Genomic DNA, 18,157 nt, shown 5'->3' on the forward strand with positions numbered 1-18,157 from the left:
AGATGCCAGGTCCCAAGGTGATGAAGCAGCAAAAAAAAAAAGACTCCAGAGAAGTCTAAGGCTCTACCCCCTTTATTCTGCTAACCCTAAGACTAAAGAGTCAATTTATATTTGGCTGATTTTCCTTGGCCAGTTTCACCAGACCTAAGGAAATATGTTGTGGTGCCCTTACACAAGTTACTTTGCCATCTTCCCAGTCACCACCATCACACCTTGGTCTGTATCTCCTACTATCTTCATGAAAGCAGAAAAAAACTGAGTTCAAGTATTCTTTAGGTATCAGCTTTTTGAGGCAAGGGAGAGAGGAGGGGAAGGTGGAAACTGTTTTCACATTAGGACACTAAAATTCAGGTCAATAATCAGTGAAATAGGCATTAAATGTGACAGATTTTTAAACAAGCTTAAGGAAACTCTTCACATACATTTTCTGCCTATTGCAGAGCTCTCTGTATTAGAGCTCCTTTACTCCACAGCAGGTCGTGCTGTGTGATCTCCTGGGGAATCATTCAACACCCTTAAAAAGGCTGATAAAAGCTAAAGCTGCAAAATAAGCTGCAAATTTGTTTTATGGACTAATATCCTTTTGAGAATAAATAAAATACATTCTCTCTTGGAAGCCACTATACTGTGGTTTGCTCTCTTTTACAGTCAAGAGAAAAGGGCAATTTTTTCAAAAGTCTTTTCATCTACGGACAGTGCAACCAAATCCCCCTTTAAATAGAGGTTTTGTTTAGAGTACTTTAACTAAACCCAGTTAAGTTATAAAAAAAATTTTACTCAGTGAGACAGTATTTTATTATTATTTCATAATTTCATTACATGCTGATTATTTAGTATGGGGGCGATGTTAACAAAAGTTTCTTGATAGATAAACAGAGAAAGACAAGCTTCTCCTATTGCTCCTGTATATTGCTGCACCTCTTATGAATAAGGGTCTCCTGATTATTCTAGTTTTGATTATCATTCACACATGACAACCACACTCAACACCCATATAGTCACAGTGACAGTTCTCAGCCTGGCAGGGTGGGGCTGCTCCTTTCTCCTTGTTGCATTTTTCTTCTAGGAAAAGTGTAGGCTCCCTACCTTCACCTATACTGAATGAGGTTCCTGATCCTGCAAATAACAGCAGATATTCCACCATATTCTGCTCCATGGGATTACACATTATTTCTGTGTAATCACGCGCATCATGTTCTTTAACTGCAAAAAACTAGAACTGGATTTATTGTTAGGCATAGTTCATGCTTTTCAGTCAGAATTAAGGATTCAGTCAATTATGAATTTTCAAAAAAAATCCAATTCTTTTAAAAAAGATAAGTAACTTTTAATCACGTGAAAAATATTTGCAGTATTCTTGTCAAATGCTACTTTTTCAAGGTACTGTAAGTCAAACTTATTTGAGTTTTATTAAAACAGAATTACATATAATCAAGGAAAACAGACTTTTAAAACATGGAAAGAGAAATGTCATGCCAAGATGAATTGTGATATTGATTTTCTGAGGATAAATGGTTTTTGTAATATTAATATAGAGAAACCTTTATTACATTGACTCTCTAGGTGCAGTTAGAGCCTCTCCAGCAATCTGTTTAAAATCTTCATTTTTCATCCTTATGGGAAAACCTCACTTGCTAAATAGATTTCATAAACAGTAATCTGTCAAGATATATATATAAATAGATAAACAATTTGTGATGTTCATTGACCAGTTCATTATAGTAAACAATACAGAGGTAAAGCATTTCAAATGTGTACAGATGCTCACAACCATTACAGACCTGCTCAGATTGCTGCAAACACTCAGTATTCCTAATTTGTTAAAAGCCAAGAAATTTTCCGGCTTCATAACCTGAAATGCATTAAAGACTATGGAGTTCCTGTTTTATCTCAAAAACAGCACAAAATAAATCAGCTCACATATGCAGTCAGAGTGGGAGAATTTTAAAGCCTCACAATCTTTGTGTATCACAGTTTCTGCTTCTTTTGTGCTACTGTGCAAAGACAGATATGTCTTTGCCACTACAGATAGCTCACATCCTTTTCTGTCCTTAAAAGAGACACTTGGAGCAAGGATGGCTTAAATGACCTGGCAACTTTATGGAGAAACAAAAAGCATATTACTCTTTTTATGAAGATATTAACAGTTAAAGAAATGGAATAAAATAGATTAACAAATAAAGACCTGCATTATCATTGTCAGTGGATAAAAGTTTCTGCCTGAGGAACAGAGGTACACTGCCCAAGAAGACAACAATGAAAAGAGAGCCAAGAAAATGCAACATAAGTTCATCATACAACCAGAGTAGTCTTCAATACTGCCATGAGGATTAACTAGTATTAAGGAATTAAAGCCAATTCAGATTCAAATCCCAGAACTCTAAAAACTTTCTATTCTTACAAGGTCTGGATCTAGATGATTTATATTTCCACATTTTGAATTGCAAAAGACAGGTTAAAATGCAGGTATTTGAAAGCCAGTATCTAGCTCAGAAAAGCTATTGCTTAGCACAAATGTGCTAAAACTGAGGGGTGAAGGGAGAATCTATTCCAAGTAACTAAAATAAAAAGATATCATTAATATTAAGGAAAATATATTTCAAAGGGAACTTTAATATTACACAGTCTTTATTTCTCACCATTAGAAATGACAGGAAGTGAAAATAGGAAGTCCTTATTCCTACAGATTACTTTATGGCTATTAGCAGATGCCTCTGTGACCCGAAACAGTAAAAAATAATTTAAAAAATCTCCTAATGAGTGACAGTAACATAAAAGTTAAAGTGAAAAATCTGCAGAATAATGTCAAATATATGCAGGATGACATTACTAATCACTGCCTAAAAGCATGTCTACCCCAGACTAGTTAGGGGAGAGGAGAAGAGGGAGGGGAACATTGTACAGGTTTTGCTTTTGCCTGTGGTATGTGGGTTTGGTTTTTTAAAAGGCAAAAATACCAAATATAACAAAACAATTTAACACCATCAGTCTGTATGAAAAGATAATAGCATAAGAGCCGTGCAATCTTTCTGGACAATATTTTAAAAGGAAATTGAGATTGTGAGGACTAGGCAAGAAAGATGATCCTGGAAAAAAAAAAAGATAGTGCAGTAGTTGAAATAACAGTGCACTATATTATATATATGTTCTCCCCTTGCAATCCAGGGAATCCATGTACCTAAAGATGCCAGGCTGCATTAGAAATACAATTTACCTTGTGGCACATAAGAAAATGTTGAAAAAGAATGCACTGCTTCAGAAAAACAAATTTTTAAGAGTCAAGGTGGAGTGAATTTTGTACTGCTTTTACCAAAAGAAATTTGGGAAGTCAGGGATATCTGTAGTTTTCTCCTTCTCTCCCCACGATCCCCCATTAAATCTTCCTGAAATCTTCAATAGCATTCACTAGTTTGTAAGAATGGCAAATTACCTGCATTTTAATAGTCAATGGTTAACACCTCAGAAAACAACACACCTTACTGAAGATGCAGAAAAAACATAGGGAAACAATTAACAAATTGCTATAACTTAGCCTTATAGACCTTTCATGCTGTTACTACTTAAATCCTAGCAAAATTTCTATTTTCTTCATCTCATGGGAGCACAGGGGATTGTGTAGTGTATCACATGTAAATCAGAGTGGACACATGAACTCATAGAAGGATTACCTACCTAGAACATATCTTTCCATTGTCACTAAACCCTTGACTGAGCCATGAGAAAAAATGTGACAAGGAGGTTATAAGTGACCTGTAAGAAAAGAAAAACTCACCTCCCTGTGACAGAGTCAAATCCAAAATAAAGTTCTTTGCAATGTTCACAAGTCCGTCCTGTTACAGAGGCATCTTGGCAACTACATTGGCCGGTGAGGGCATCACAGATCTGAGTCACAGAACCAGCTGTGTGGCACAGGCATGGCAGACAGCCAGTGGCGCTGGATGGAGAAAAATAAAAACCTGCAAAAGACAGGGATTTTGAGAATGTTGGTTATCTCTCTTCAGACTCTTAGCCAGTGCAAACGCAAAACAGGGGGAATACATTAACATTTCTGTGGGGAAAGACCCAAGGACATGAGAAATACTCATAAATGCAGCACAAGTGAAGAGACATTTGTCCATTCCAGTCTGAGAGCTCAGCTCTGAAAATGGCCAACTGCAAACCATAAGAAATGCACGTAGCTTCTTAAGAATGTCTCCTCATTTTTCTCAACAGTGCTCAACTTAATCCTTGAAATAAGATAGACTTTCTTTGTAAAAACAGTATTTGATGAGCATTTCTTATTTATATTTTACTCCTCTTTAACATAGAGCTTGTAACCTACACAAATACTTTCACAGAAACTAAGAAATTGGTAAAAGAAAGTTACTGATCTGGTATTAAACAGCTTTCACCCTCAACCCTGTCCTGTTCCTGTATTATTTCAAATTATGAATCTGAGCATTCATTTCACATTTCCCACAGTACATTTGGTATGATTCTGCTATGCCATATTTCATCCTATTGCACTTACAAGCAATCTTTATTTATGCTGATATTTATCTATTACTGAAAAATACAGTCACATACACCTCTAATCTGGCCATTCAAGAATTTACCCATTATTCACAACCTTACCTGAAGTTCCTAATGAAAGAGCTTTTACACACATTCTCTTAATGATGCTGTTCCACTTGCATAACCTATTTCACAATGTATGGCCTTATTTCATTGTAATAATTTCTTTCTGATCAGAAGACAATTCAAGTAATGGCACACACAGTAAAAATATAATTACCTAAGTTTCCAAAACATATTCTATTTTTACCTGATTATTAATAAATATTTAACTGTTTTATTCACACAAGTTGGTCTTCTCTTTATTTTTTTCCTCCCCCCTTGGACGAGTACAGTTTATTTAAAATGTAGCAATGCTTGAGAGCTCTGCAAAAGATCCTGGTGCCACAGTATTAAGAGACACTAGACAGCAACAATGACCTATCTTGGAACATGAATTCTAAAATAGGGCCCTTGATATGAGTTTCTATCTCCCTTAGCTGGTTGCTATTAGTTATTATTGTCCAACTTCAATAGAAAAATTTCATCTGCTACTGAGATATGCAGCATTTGCACAGACTTCTCAGACACTTGCCCTCTCTTCACATCAAGTTCAATCAGTAGTTTCTAAGCCATGTTCTCAGCTACTGAATATTTTTTGCTGTCCAATAACTTCCCGATGTCCTGCTTTATAATAAGTAGCCCAAAATTATATTGTAACATGTCATATTGCCCAAGGCCTGATTATTTGTCTTACAAGAGATAGCTGTATATATACACCCCTAGGGTGGTATTCTCTGTCTTTGCAGCAGTGCTGCACTGTGAGTTCATATCCAAATAGCAGAGAAACTAAACAAATTGAAAACATTAGAATTTTACTGCTCAAATCTTTGTTCAAGTTTAGCCTCTGGTCCTCGGTGAGATAAATCTCAAGTGGACAGTGAAGTGATATCAGTCTCCAGTTAACATACATTCGCATCATAAAAAACCACGCTGCTGGCACTTTATTCCAGAGAGGCCCCGAAGTGAGGCAGCACAGAGAGCAAATAGCCTGAAGTTATTAGTGAGGCAGCATGTATTATCTCCTGCTGCACTTCCCTGCGCTCTGCAGTGCCCATCCTGTGCATAAATACAGGAGACCATTTCCCAGCAATGTCACTCCTGAGCACAATGAACGACTCCACTCGAAGAACCGAACAGGAAGGATGGAAACAAGCTGAAGCCTTGGACTCGTGCAGAAGGTCAAAGCACTTCCTCAGGACCCACTTTACAGCTGCAGTAAGTGATAAGCACTCAGGCTAAACCGGGTCCTTGTCCATCTGAAATTTTGCATAGAACTATGATTCCACAATTCCTTTGTACATAGTAACATCTAAGAGAAGTCTAAAATGGACAAATTAGCACATCTCTGGAAAATAAATTTGTTTCCCTGAGCAGGATTACAGCATATACTGCTTTTATCATAGCAGTGAAATCACTAATTATAATCTATACTTTAGTGTTAAACATCCGGGCTCTCCTACAGCCATACTGCCGAAACCACTGTAGAGCAGTGAAGGATTTGGTAGGATATTTTTATTATAATCTTTTAGGAATGCTCTAAAAGTTTCTGGACACTACCACAATTACTTTCTTTTACCCAGAAGTAGCAGGTAAAGGCAAAACATTTTATTTTTAAAGTGAGGGATAGGAAAATGAGAAAAATTTCTTTCCCCAACTAATTTGTAAGTAAATTACCACGATCAAATGTAGAGGAAAAAGAGGAAATACAAGATTACAAATGCATACTGTTTGTCATAATTATTATTATTTACTTTCACCACCTAGAGTTTGAGTCCACCTAGGAAAGAGTAATAACTTAATGCAAGCTTAATTTACAGCAAGGTTAGAAGGGCTCATAAAAGTTGCTTTATGAAGGATCCACTGCTGTATAATAGAGCCAATTTCCAATTTTAAGACAGCCACTGCAAATCTCTCTGAGATCTATGTATGTAACTAGTATTATGCTTATTCTTTTTCAGATTTTTTTCCAATTCAACCATAATTGATCACATTTGTCAATCAAACACACTTTTCAAAAGGAAGAATGAAAGTCATAACAAAGTATTCCGCTTCTTTTTTTAATCATCCTCTTAGCATTCTCCCGCTGCATAGAGAAGGAACACATGACCACATGTGTTAGCACTTTCACATCCTTACCATCTGTGGCAGTAATGCTCATTTCTTAACCACAGCCTGGGCTTCAAAATGCAGTTACCCACAGCAGCATTGCTGTCACAAGACAATTCACATTCTTCTGGCCAAGAGAGGTAATATGTGCACAAAGCCTTAGTACTGGTGCACAGACACACATTCTACATGTTCCATTACATCTTTTCCATACTATGTAGCATTCTATGCAAACCTGTGGCTATGGAGTAAAGAACTTACAAAACAAAATGTCTTTTTACAGCTTTGCTGCTCTTGTAACAAAATCCAAGACCTGTGTTGAACAGGATTTGTACAGCACAAATCCCAGTCAGCCATACTGTTCCAGAATGAGGCAGGGACAAAATGCTCACAACAATCTGGGGGTTGAAGAGAACCCGTGTTTTGACCACTGCACCGTAGGACATCTCAAAAGCAAGCTTCTGTACAAGGTAAAACTGCTCTTTCACTTTGTTTCAGGCTAGAATCAAGTATTCCTTTCTTTGCATACACTATAAGTTTAAAGCGTAAATAAATGTACACCAATCTACCAAAATGTTACTTGTACGAAAACAAAATGGAAAACAGGAGGTCATGAATACAGCCTAGCAGATGAAACACATGGCTGAATGTGCCAAAAAGTGCTTTAAGAAAAACAGTCTCCTTATAAAACAATTTCCAAAAACTATGACCAGTTTGATCTTTTCTCAATAGGCAACTCTTTCTGCATAAAGATTTTGGTAACTGCTGAAAACTTCTCGGATTTTATGAAAGCACATAAAAGATAGGCTACACTGGGACATTATTTTAAATGCCACTTACCTTCTGTCATAAATTTGAAATGTCCCAACAGATGCAGAAATCCTCAGTATGTTTTCAGGGCTGCCAGTATTAACTAATTTGTGTGTGCTTTAATTAGGCTGTGTTGGTTACATATACACTTGGAGTACATTTTCTTATACATCTGGAGTACCTTTTCTTATCTTTGTCCCAAAGATAAGGAAAAAAAAAAAGGCCATAGGACATGTCTAATTACTTGAAACCAGTTAAAATCTTCTATATTTCTATATAGAAGACTTTATAGTCTTCCCTGTTCAGGTGAAAAATCTCTTTTGGCACATACTAACAAAGAATATTTACATAAAAGTTAGAAATACTAAACATCTAAATAAGCTCTGACTAAACAGAGAAAATAGCACAGCTCACTGTGCTCTACTAAGAGCAATACAGCACTTCTACAAAAATAGAAATTTACACTTTCACCTGCAGCAGAGAGCTCAGTGCTCAGCACATACATGCTTAAAGCTATTAGTTAGAAAATTTAAAAATAATACTTACACAAATACTTTTTTTAATTATTTCTCTTTTTACCAGGAACTATTGTGGGACTATTCCTCTGAGTGCCATGTAAGCTTTTCTACAAGCCAGCCTGTTCACACTATCAATTAAACCTTTTTAAACCATTTAGCTCTGCATAAACCCTGGCCTTTCTTTCCCAAGGACAAGGGCGGTCACTGACTCAGGGAGCCTTGACATCACTCCTCTGCCGATCTCTGATTAAGTGGCTGCTATAGAGGGTCAGCAGGTCAAATAGCACTGGAGGAGGAACTAAGAAAAACAGAATGCTGCCTTATTTATTAGTATATGTACCTAAAATAATTTAAATGAAAGCATTTTAAAAAATATTTAATGGAGGTTAAGCAGCTTTTTTAACCTCTGTTCAAATTATTGAATGGCATATTAAAACCAATGGAGCTATAATGTACCTTTTAATGTGACCTGCTACTTGAATAAATTGCATATGTATTTAATTTGAACTAAATCTATCTGCTTAATATTATGATGAAGGGTAGGTTAACGTTACCTATAGTTTCACTTTACCCATCTACTTTTTAAAACAAAAACATTGAAATATAACTACAGAGCTCCCCACTTACAGTGGACTTTTAAACTCTGTTTAAAAATATGGCACAAAATCTTGAACAAATGTGTAGCAAACTGCAAATATCACCTACTTGTAGGGCCAAACTGTAAGCAGTCCTTGTGCAAGCCAGCACAACCCCAACACAGCAAGGCAGGTGAATGCTTTCTAAGTGGCATGTTTGCCAGCCTCATCAAAGTTTAAGCAACCATCTCTGTGCCCCCTGCCATGCTCAGCTTTATGCATGAAGTGCCCTTCCTGAAGAGCATGCACTCTGCCTTCCAAATCCACATTTTTCATTATGAGGATAGCTGCTGTTCATTAGATTATGCCAATTTACCACTTATTCAGGGCTTGGGACATGATTATTCGTATATTTTCTCAATATCCAGAAGTAGCGTAACCTTATTTTGGGCATGTTGAAACTGAAACACAAATTATACAAATTATATCTGAAAATAGAATAAATATTTGGTGGTGATTAGGAAAATAATGCTTCCTTCTCACTCACAGAGTTAGGAAGAAATGGAAAAATAATTATATGACATATATACATATAATACATATACATATTATATATATATACACATATATACATATAATATATATGTATGCATATATATATTATATGACATATAAATATATGTCAGACATGAAGCTGTCCAAACACATACTAAAAACTGTAAAAAAAGATAAAAAACAAAGCAAAAGTTACTACATCAAATCGATTGTCTTTCTGTTCCCTTACCTGGTTTACACTCATCACACCTCCTCCCCTGGCGCTGAGGCAGACAGACACACTGCCCAGAAAGGTGGTCACAAGCTGTTCCTGCCAGCGTGCCCAGAGCGTCACAGTGGCAGGGCTGGCAGCCGCGGGCGTTGCTCATGCTGAGGTTGTACGTCTGCAGCATGCACTGACTGCACCGAGGGCCAGTCACACCAGCTTTGCAAGGACATTGTCCTGTCGCTTTGTCACAAAGCAGAGAGCCATTCACTGTCCCTGCCTTCTCGCAGTTGCATGGCAGACAAAGGAAGGAGTGACCCTTCTGCACTCTGTGGTACCCATCCAGGCACTCATCGCAGCGCCTTCCCCCGATATTTGGTTTACACGCACATTGCCCCGTCCTCGCGTCGCACATGGTTCCCGAAATGGACCCTGCAGCATCACATTCACAGGCCTTACAACCAGTTACATCCAGCCCATAAAAGTTGTCCATGCAGGTGTCACAGAGAAGCCCTTTCACTCTTTCTTTACAATTGCACTGCCCAGAGAGAGGGTTGCAGAATTGGCTCACTGAGCCGTGGCTGTTGCACCAACAAGGCTCACATCCATCTTCATTAGAATATCTGAGAGCTTTAAATCCAAAATTGCAACTATCACACCTCAGGCCTGGAAAGAGAAAAGGAATTAATTAAAAAAAACCCAAATCTTAAAAGCTATTAATTTCATTTTTTAAAAGTGTAATTACACTACAATGAAATAAAAAAGAAAGGGAAGACTGATTCTTCGCCAGCATAATTAACAGGAGTGACGAGGCTGCACAGATCAATTGAATAACTGTGGCATCCCAAAAATCTGTTTACTTTTCCAATCTGTTTCAGTAGCAATGCATTTCTGCTGGTCTCTTAATACAATTTGAGATAGTTCTGCAAGAGATTCTTTGTAACATTTCTAAGACAATGCAGAATTAAGCTCTTTGTCTCCCAGAACAGCACCTGTTGCACAATCAATGCCTATGTGAACTCTTCACCCTATACTGCAGAAATGCAATACACAGAGAATTGCACTAGGCTCACAATCTGTTCTGATAATAGATTTATACATTGTATTAAAAACATTAAATATACACTGAGACAGCACAAGTTAGACTAACTATAACAAATTATTTGCTTAACACCATACTTCAGTTTTATCATTGATTGCATTTATGTTAGTCTTTATTGTTAGCCCTTACAGAAAGCAGAAAATGTTTTCCATAATCCAAAATGAAATATTTTTATCTAAATGTATGATTTAGTTAACTCCTGCAGTACATTAAAATATAAACTGTTTTCTTCATGCTTCATCCTGTAGTTTTATTAGCTTTGTTTTCAAAGTCAATGCTTGCTTTATCCCTGCCCCAAGGGATGGCATTTTTATGTTAGTTTATATAATGTACATTACAAGAAAGCAAACTAGATTATTATACGAAAAATGCAAATTCAGTTACGTAATGTTCCCTTGCAGAGAGAAAATCCTTCACTATGAAGCTGTGACTTAATTGTTTCATATAGGAAAATATAAATACAATATTCCAGCAAAATACTATCATCATTAAAAAAAAAAAAAAACAAAACCACAGAAAAATACACCTAGCAACTTACATGTAGAAAAATAAAACTAAAAATGGTAGGGAAAGAATATACATATATGGATAAAAACTCAAAATCTCCAACAGAAGGCGAGTTCCTTTAACAGTGATGAATGACTCACCTAAGGCATATCATTTAATTTCAATAAGGAAAATAAAAAAGGACCACTATTGCTGCAAATTTTAAAAATAACTGTATTGTTAACAAGAATTATGACTCATTTTGAACTATTAAAATTGGTCTACATGGATTCATATCATATCAGTTTTTAAAATATGCGCAGTGCTTATTTGAATATGCCATACATATTCCTGACAGGTAATCTATTCCTAACGATACTGAGGAAGGCCTACAGGGCATCACATTCAATGTTAACAAGTACAGGGGAGTTAGCACGCTTGGCATTTAATTCACATTCTTCTACCTTTTTATTCTAGATGAATGACCTACTTTAATAAAATTATTGGTGCTAATGTATTTTACTGGTGATAGAATCATTAGTAAGATTTAACAGTTGTGTTAACTCTAACAGTTCATGTTTCATAACATTGCAGTCCATAGTTGCATTTTTCTGTTATTGTGTTTGTTTAAAGAGATGAAAATGGCAACAGACAGATTGCTCTAAAAACCAATTTAGAAATCCAAAGAGCAAAGTCCCCTGGTAAAGTTTGCTGCACACGTTTCAATATACAGAAGCTTATTTACAATTGGTTTGGAAAACAAAAAGAAAAAATAGAATCTAGTCTGGAAAGAATTAGGTCTTTATCCTGCAAACAAACACTTGCAAAAGTACAACCCCCCATTATAACTACAGATAAGTACAGAAAGCATAGATCCACACTTGCCTTTTTTTTTTAACAACTATTTCAGTGAAAATAAAAACAGTTCTTAATGTTTTCATCAAGGGGAGAAAATATAATATGTAGATAACCAAATATGTGAGAACCAGACTGTGAATTTCTTGTCTGCCAAACTGCCACCGAATTAAGAAGTGTTTTCACAGGTTCAAATGTAAAATGCGGGCAATGAATATATAATTAAGAATGCTCTGAAGTCCTTTTTCTTGAAGGTAGAAAAAGGGCTTAAGATGCACAGAGGTTTTCTACTCTTAACATCCTTTCATTGTATGAAAAATACAGCATTCCGCAGGAAAAAAGGAGTGAAACTGTTCAGGCTTCAATCTCTTTAGAGCTATTTTCATTATTTGTTGTTATTCTACATTTTCTTCTAATTTCCAAAAGCAAGAAAGACAACATTACAAATGAGTCAACATTCACAAGTGAGGGTATATATAATAACAAATACATTAACGTGTACTTGAACATTATTAATGCAACCCAGAACCTGGTTAGGGTGAGGAAAAAATAGATTACTAATTCTGTTAATAACAAAGCAGAAGAGGAATTTTTCTTTTTGAGACATATGTATAGTCTGAGACATGTACAGTTACCATGCAAGGCTCACTTTATCAGGAAATTCTCCTTGCATAATATTCCCATACATCAACATTTCAAAGTGTATTATATATACTGTGTATTTTGGGCACTTGATAAATTTTGTCCTTATGTGGCTGTGGCTCCCCTCAAATATGCTGGAAGTAATAAATTGCTATAATCAAATCTAATTTCTGAAAAATACCTGTGGGAGTAACAAACAAAAAAGCACGTCTTGTAAAAAAAATGATAAATAACACAGAAGGTAGCAGTTTATTATAATCAGCTTGGCATTGAATTACAAAATTAAAATTATGTGGCCCTTGATAACTAACCCTAGCTATGTACATGATCTGTGGAATTATGTTGACTTATTTTGCATTTCATAGGAACAGTTCAAAGAAATATAATAGAAAAAAATTGATAGATTTATCACAAAGGACCCTGTAGCACAGAATATTTTGAGAAAAAATCCATTTATTTTGGTCTATTAAGGAAACTAGCATGGAAACGATTTGCTTCGAACTCATTAAGTACAAAACATGTTGAAAAAGTGCTAATTTCCTAAAAGAAACATCTACACAGTAAGCAAATTACATTATTTCTGTGACTTATTAGTATGGAGCTATGTAAGCTAACATAGCTACGCCATAAAGAAACTTCTAAAGGGTTGATTAAACTAAGCTTCAAGCTGTAGTTTGATAGAATTATTAAATTAATAATTTTTCAACAGTTAATTTCATTCATTTTTGCAATCTGCCTTCAGCAAAGAAGCTTTCTATACCTTTCATTTAGAAACCAAGTGTGTTTTATTTCCAGAGAAAACAAGAAAAATGGCTCTGAACTCTTGCATTACACATACCAATAACATTTGCTTTGCACTTGCACTGTCCTGAATTTTGGTGACAGGTAATATCTCCATTGACTGTCCCAGAGGTATTACAGTTACAGGGACTGCAGCCATCAGGGTTTGACTGTTGCAGATTGTAGAATCCTTCCTGGCACTGATTGCATTGTCTGCCAGACACATGTCTCTTACAATTACACTGGCCTCCAATCTAGAAAGATACAAAATATTATAGAATGATGAACATATCTATTTTTAGATGATACATTCATTAGCAACAAGAATGGGAGTGTCAGTTGGGGGGAGAGAAAATTTTAAATGGAACAGAAAAAAAAATAAGCCTGTAAGCATTTTTTAATTTGTTGAGAGAGAGGAAAAAAAGAGAAACATTGAACAGAGTGTAACTATTCGACTTTTAAATAGAGGTTAAAAGCCCTGTTCTTTCAAAATAGAAGGGAAAAAGAAGTGAGTAAACAATGCAGCTGTATTTACAATCTGGACAGAGAACCTGCAAAAAATATTTACAAAATTGCATTGTAGATATGGTGACTTCTATTAAAAGGAATAATTTTTTCAATCACAGGAACCATAAAGAACAATCATTTTTCAAAGGTCAAGTTCTTCATTTTTTGTTCTGCCCATATGCTTATTTATTTTAGTGAAAATGTTAGTTAAATAAGAATGAAACAAAATTGAATGTTTTCTTTTTTTATTACTTATTCAAGGTACATTTCCTCTCCCTGTAGTGAAGGATGTCATCCAACAGTTCAGCAACTGAAACCCTCTCCCTCTTTTCTTGGTTCAGCTGGGATCCAAACCATTCCACTTCAGTGGGGGTATGTAAAGGTCCTCACCCTCTCCCTAAATGTGTAGCACTGCTATTCAGAAGGAGCTGACACATCCTTTGTTATGCCTGGACCATCATCTGGGAGTACGAGTCTCATATCTTGTGCAAGATGAAAGGGCTCCTGAAAAGCTACCTCCATTTCAGACCTCTGAAAGCCAGGGAAAAGCCCCAGTCTCTACATTCATCACTTTCCAATATGGTGGGGAAACCAACCACAGGGAAAGGGCAACACCACAGGGATGGAGAAACAGAGACATCGGTTAATGCACAAAATAAAAACAATCCTAGGCAGTCAAAGCAACACAGACGTGGGAATTGGCAAAAGGTTTGGGATTCATGATCAACTAACTTTTCTAACTGAAGTGTTATAGGAAATGCAGAAACAAAGAAACTGTATTATAAGGAATTTACTTTGGCTCAGTCCAAATTTTCTTTGGGTCAGTTTACTTTTTTCAGTGCAAATAATTAAAATACAAAAAAGCACAATAATTCAAAACCAGTCTTCATCTATGGCATCAACAACTGTAGTTCAATGTACTTTGCTTTTAATTAGCTACTGAAACAAAAATTTCTCTTAACAGGAGCCTTTTTCATCTTTAATCCATGAGTCAAGCCAAGCTGAAACAACAGGAAAGACAAAGTTACTGGCAAGTTCCAATTAAATACTATCATCATACCCTCAAATTTAAAGTGAAGCTCTAAGCTTTATTAATACTAAATAGAGTATTTCAACATCTAAAAGTAAATTCTCAGTGCAGGAACTATTGAATAAAAGTTAGAGAAGTATATACTCCTACCCTTTCCTCATAAAAGGATTCTGTAGTCCATAAAATCTCTTTAATATGACTTCTTGATAGAGATCTATTACTGATGTAGCAGCCTTATTTTTCAGGAAGATGTAGATATTAGAAAGGCAGGACAACAGCAAGTATGAGAAGAGTTAAAAGACCACAATAGCAGAAAATACAGCAATAAAGATTTTCAAGTTAATTCCCTTTTAGACTGGATTTGATCTAGATATTTAGTGTATTATAAGAGACCCAGTCATGCATCACAGCCATTCATCAGAGAACTCACATGTGAAAAACAACTTTGAGTTTAATCCTAAATGAAGAAAAATACCCAGCTTAATGCCTAACTGTAAAAGAAAAATTTTTGTGCTCATGATTGCAGCATACCCAGGTTACACAACAGTGCTCAACTCATAGTCAAAAAAAGCTTTGAAGTTACTCCAAAAGCTACTACAGGAAGGAAAGCATTACAGGTGAAATTTCATCTTAAATAAGTGAAAGAAAGATCAAAATTGGATAGCTAAATAAGAGAGGATAGCCATCACCAAATGTTACAAACTAGATCAAGACAATACAAAAATAAGCATTTAATAAGCAACATGCCTAAAGCATGAAGAAAAAAAAATAGAATTTCAGAAACAAAGGAAGACTAACCGAGAATCAGGGCAATAAATAATTAGTGGTAAGAGTAGCAGATTCACAGTGGACATTGGAACACTTCACTAAAAGAGAAGTGCAACATCAATAACAGGCTATCCAGAGGGGATGTGGAATCTTTATTCCTAGAGGTATCAAGATTTATCCACACAAAATCATGACTGATTGGATATAGCACTGATAACAATTCTGCTTGGAGGAGAGCAGATGATCAACTAACGCTTTTATAATTATGTGCAGCATTCAGGAAAGAGAACCACAGCAGAGATCGCAGAGGAAATCTTCCACAGCTCTTCACTATGAAAGAGGTGCTACCTTTCTATCAGGAATGGTTTTTAAGACTGATTTAAAACCAAGAGGTCAGAAGAAAAATATTTTAGCAAAATCCCATCTGCTGAAAAATGACTGCACATAAGACTCAAGTTCTAGGTGAAACAAAACATAACATTACTGAAATACTTAATAATTACTTAAACCAACACCAGTAAAAGAGGAATAAAATTATGTCATTCTCCTTAAAAGGCTGTAAGGAAGTTTCTGAGATCTACATAGTAGTAGGCTTTTTTTTATTATTACTGTACATTCTATTAGAAATTTAAATTCTATATTGGAAAAGATTGGTACTTTTTTCCCAAAAGGAAATCATGCTACATGATACTACTGCATTTCTTTACGTCAGCAATATCTTAATATATCACATACACTGAACCAAATGCATGATCAAAAAGTCAAATTAATTTCTACATCAAGAAGTACAAACTTAATGCCTGGGAAAAACCAACACTGACTACAGGTAGACAGTGATACGTCTAAAATTAGCTATTACCACTCAAGAAAGAAGCTGTTAAAGCTGCTCCATTTCCCCTCCAAATCATTTGGAAGCTCTGAAGCAGTTAAAAAGGCAACAGGAATACTGTGATTATCAATAAAAGAACTGAAAATTACACAGGAAATCTCATTTTGTCATAAAAATCTGTTTTGTATCAACATTTTACATAATTTGTGTATCTGGTTACCCTCTATGAAATAAAAAGAGGTCACAGAGTGAGTAGAATAAGCAAAGATAAAAATGAAAAGAGACTAAAAACTATACAGTTTGGAAATAAAGGACCGAAATGAAGGGAATACATGGCTACAGAATCATGAGTCTCTTACTGAATGAATACTCTTTTTTTTCCCCTCAAGTTATAAGACAGAATACCAATGAAATTCTAAGGAAGTAAACTTAAAGGAGTTACTTGCTTAAAAAATTTAGTTAGATTAATTCCATATGTGGACACCAAACATGTGACTACTCAGATGGAAATCCTAAGTTTAGCTCAGGTAGCCCTAAACCCATAAATAACTGAACTTTAAAAAAGCACATCCCAGCAGGATCACACTTCTGGAAATCAGAGAAGATACTGTGCTTGATTAGTCTTATACAGCAGAGCTGTCCTGATCCTGAATACCTGGAAACCCATAGCTAATTGTGACAAAGCTTAGGTATTTCCAGATGCCACAAGTGAAACATGTAGATTATTAAGTGCCAAAAGAAGCAAACAATACCAGGATCTTCAGGATAATTGTGTGTCAAGCTGTTACAAGGAGCAGTAATTTTCACCACACACACTTGCAGAAAATGTACATCCCCAAACTTTATCATAACAGGGTGAAAAAACTGATCCTTGAAGAATAATGATAAATCTTCAAATGAGTGACAAATGTCTGGCCAACTTAAAAAATTATTTTTTTTCCAGGAACCAGCAAACAAAACCATTTGCAGATCTCTCTGTAAAAAAATATTTGGGCTTAATCTGAGGATAATTTGATTTAAAAATTAGAAATATAGAAAAACAATGTCTTTAATTTCTCTGTACAGACAGAGAAGCACCAAAATAATTCAAAATAATTTGTGAAACACTTGACAATGAGTATTGTTTCAAAGAAGTCAAACAAGCTGATAAATGTTTATAATGCTGCAGAAATAGGTATACCACAGGTTATAACATGGAACTCTACATCAAAATGGGGAGAACAAACTATTTCAAAACCTACATAAAAATCCAAGTAAATTACAAAGGGAAAAGGCTATTTTTGTATCATTATTATTTCTATAAATTTGGCTTACTCTGGAAAATATGGTATCATTGAAAATATTGGTAGCAATGAATAACTAGAGAGTTTGTTAACCAGAATTTCACCAGTTGGTCACTGGAAATATTACTGAAACTTCCACCCTTCCCCAGTTCAAGTGTTATGTGCCATTTAAAGAAAAATATTTCAATTTTCTATGACCAATGCTGGTTATAGAAGAGCAGAAAGGATTCTATTCTACTGTTACTTATGCCTGAGAAGCCTGGTTATGACCCAAATAGACAGCAGACACAAACAGACTGTGTATTAACATGACCATCTTGGTACCAAATCACTGATGGAAAATATCTGACTGGATTGTTCACTCTGGAAATTAACCTGGCCGAGCATTACTACCAAGTGGTGGTGTGTCTTGGGGCCTCATAATTACAATTGTTATTTGATACAGAAAATCACCGATGCTGAGTTCACATGTATCCCTTGTGTCATTTATAATTTACATGCAAAATACAC

The 18,157-nt window shown here is 35.5% G+C and overlaps 1 protein-coding gene across 1 annotated transcript in view; it reads right to left on the bottom strand.

Moving 5' to 3' along the window:
• USH2A (usherin) overlaps positions 1-18,157 on the bottom strand; it is a 374,541-nt gene that overhangs the window by 301,946 nt on the left and 54,438 nt on the right. The window contains 3 exon segments of the mRNA XM_063152181.1: positions 3,773-3,956; positions 9,390-10,031; positions 13,289-13,484. Of these exon segments, the coding sequence (XP_063008251.1) occupies positions 3,773-3,956; positions 9,390-10,031; positions 13,289-13,484 (1,022 nt within the window).

This window comes from Melospiza melodia, chromosome 3 (assembly GCF_035770615.1).
Source record: "Melospiza melodia melodia isolate bMelMel2 chromosome 3, bMelMel2.pri, whole genome shotgun sequence".
NCBI lineage: Eukaryota > Metazoa > Chordata > Aves > Passeriformes > Passerellidae > Melospiza > Melospiza melodia.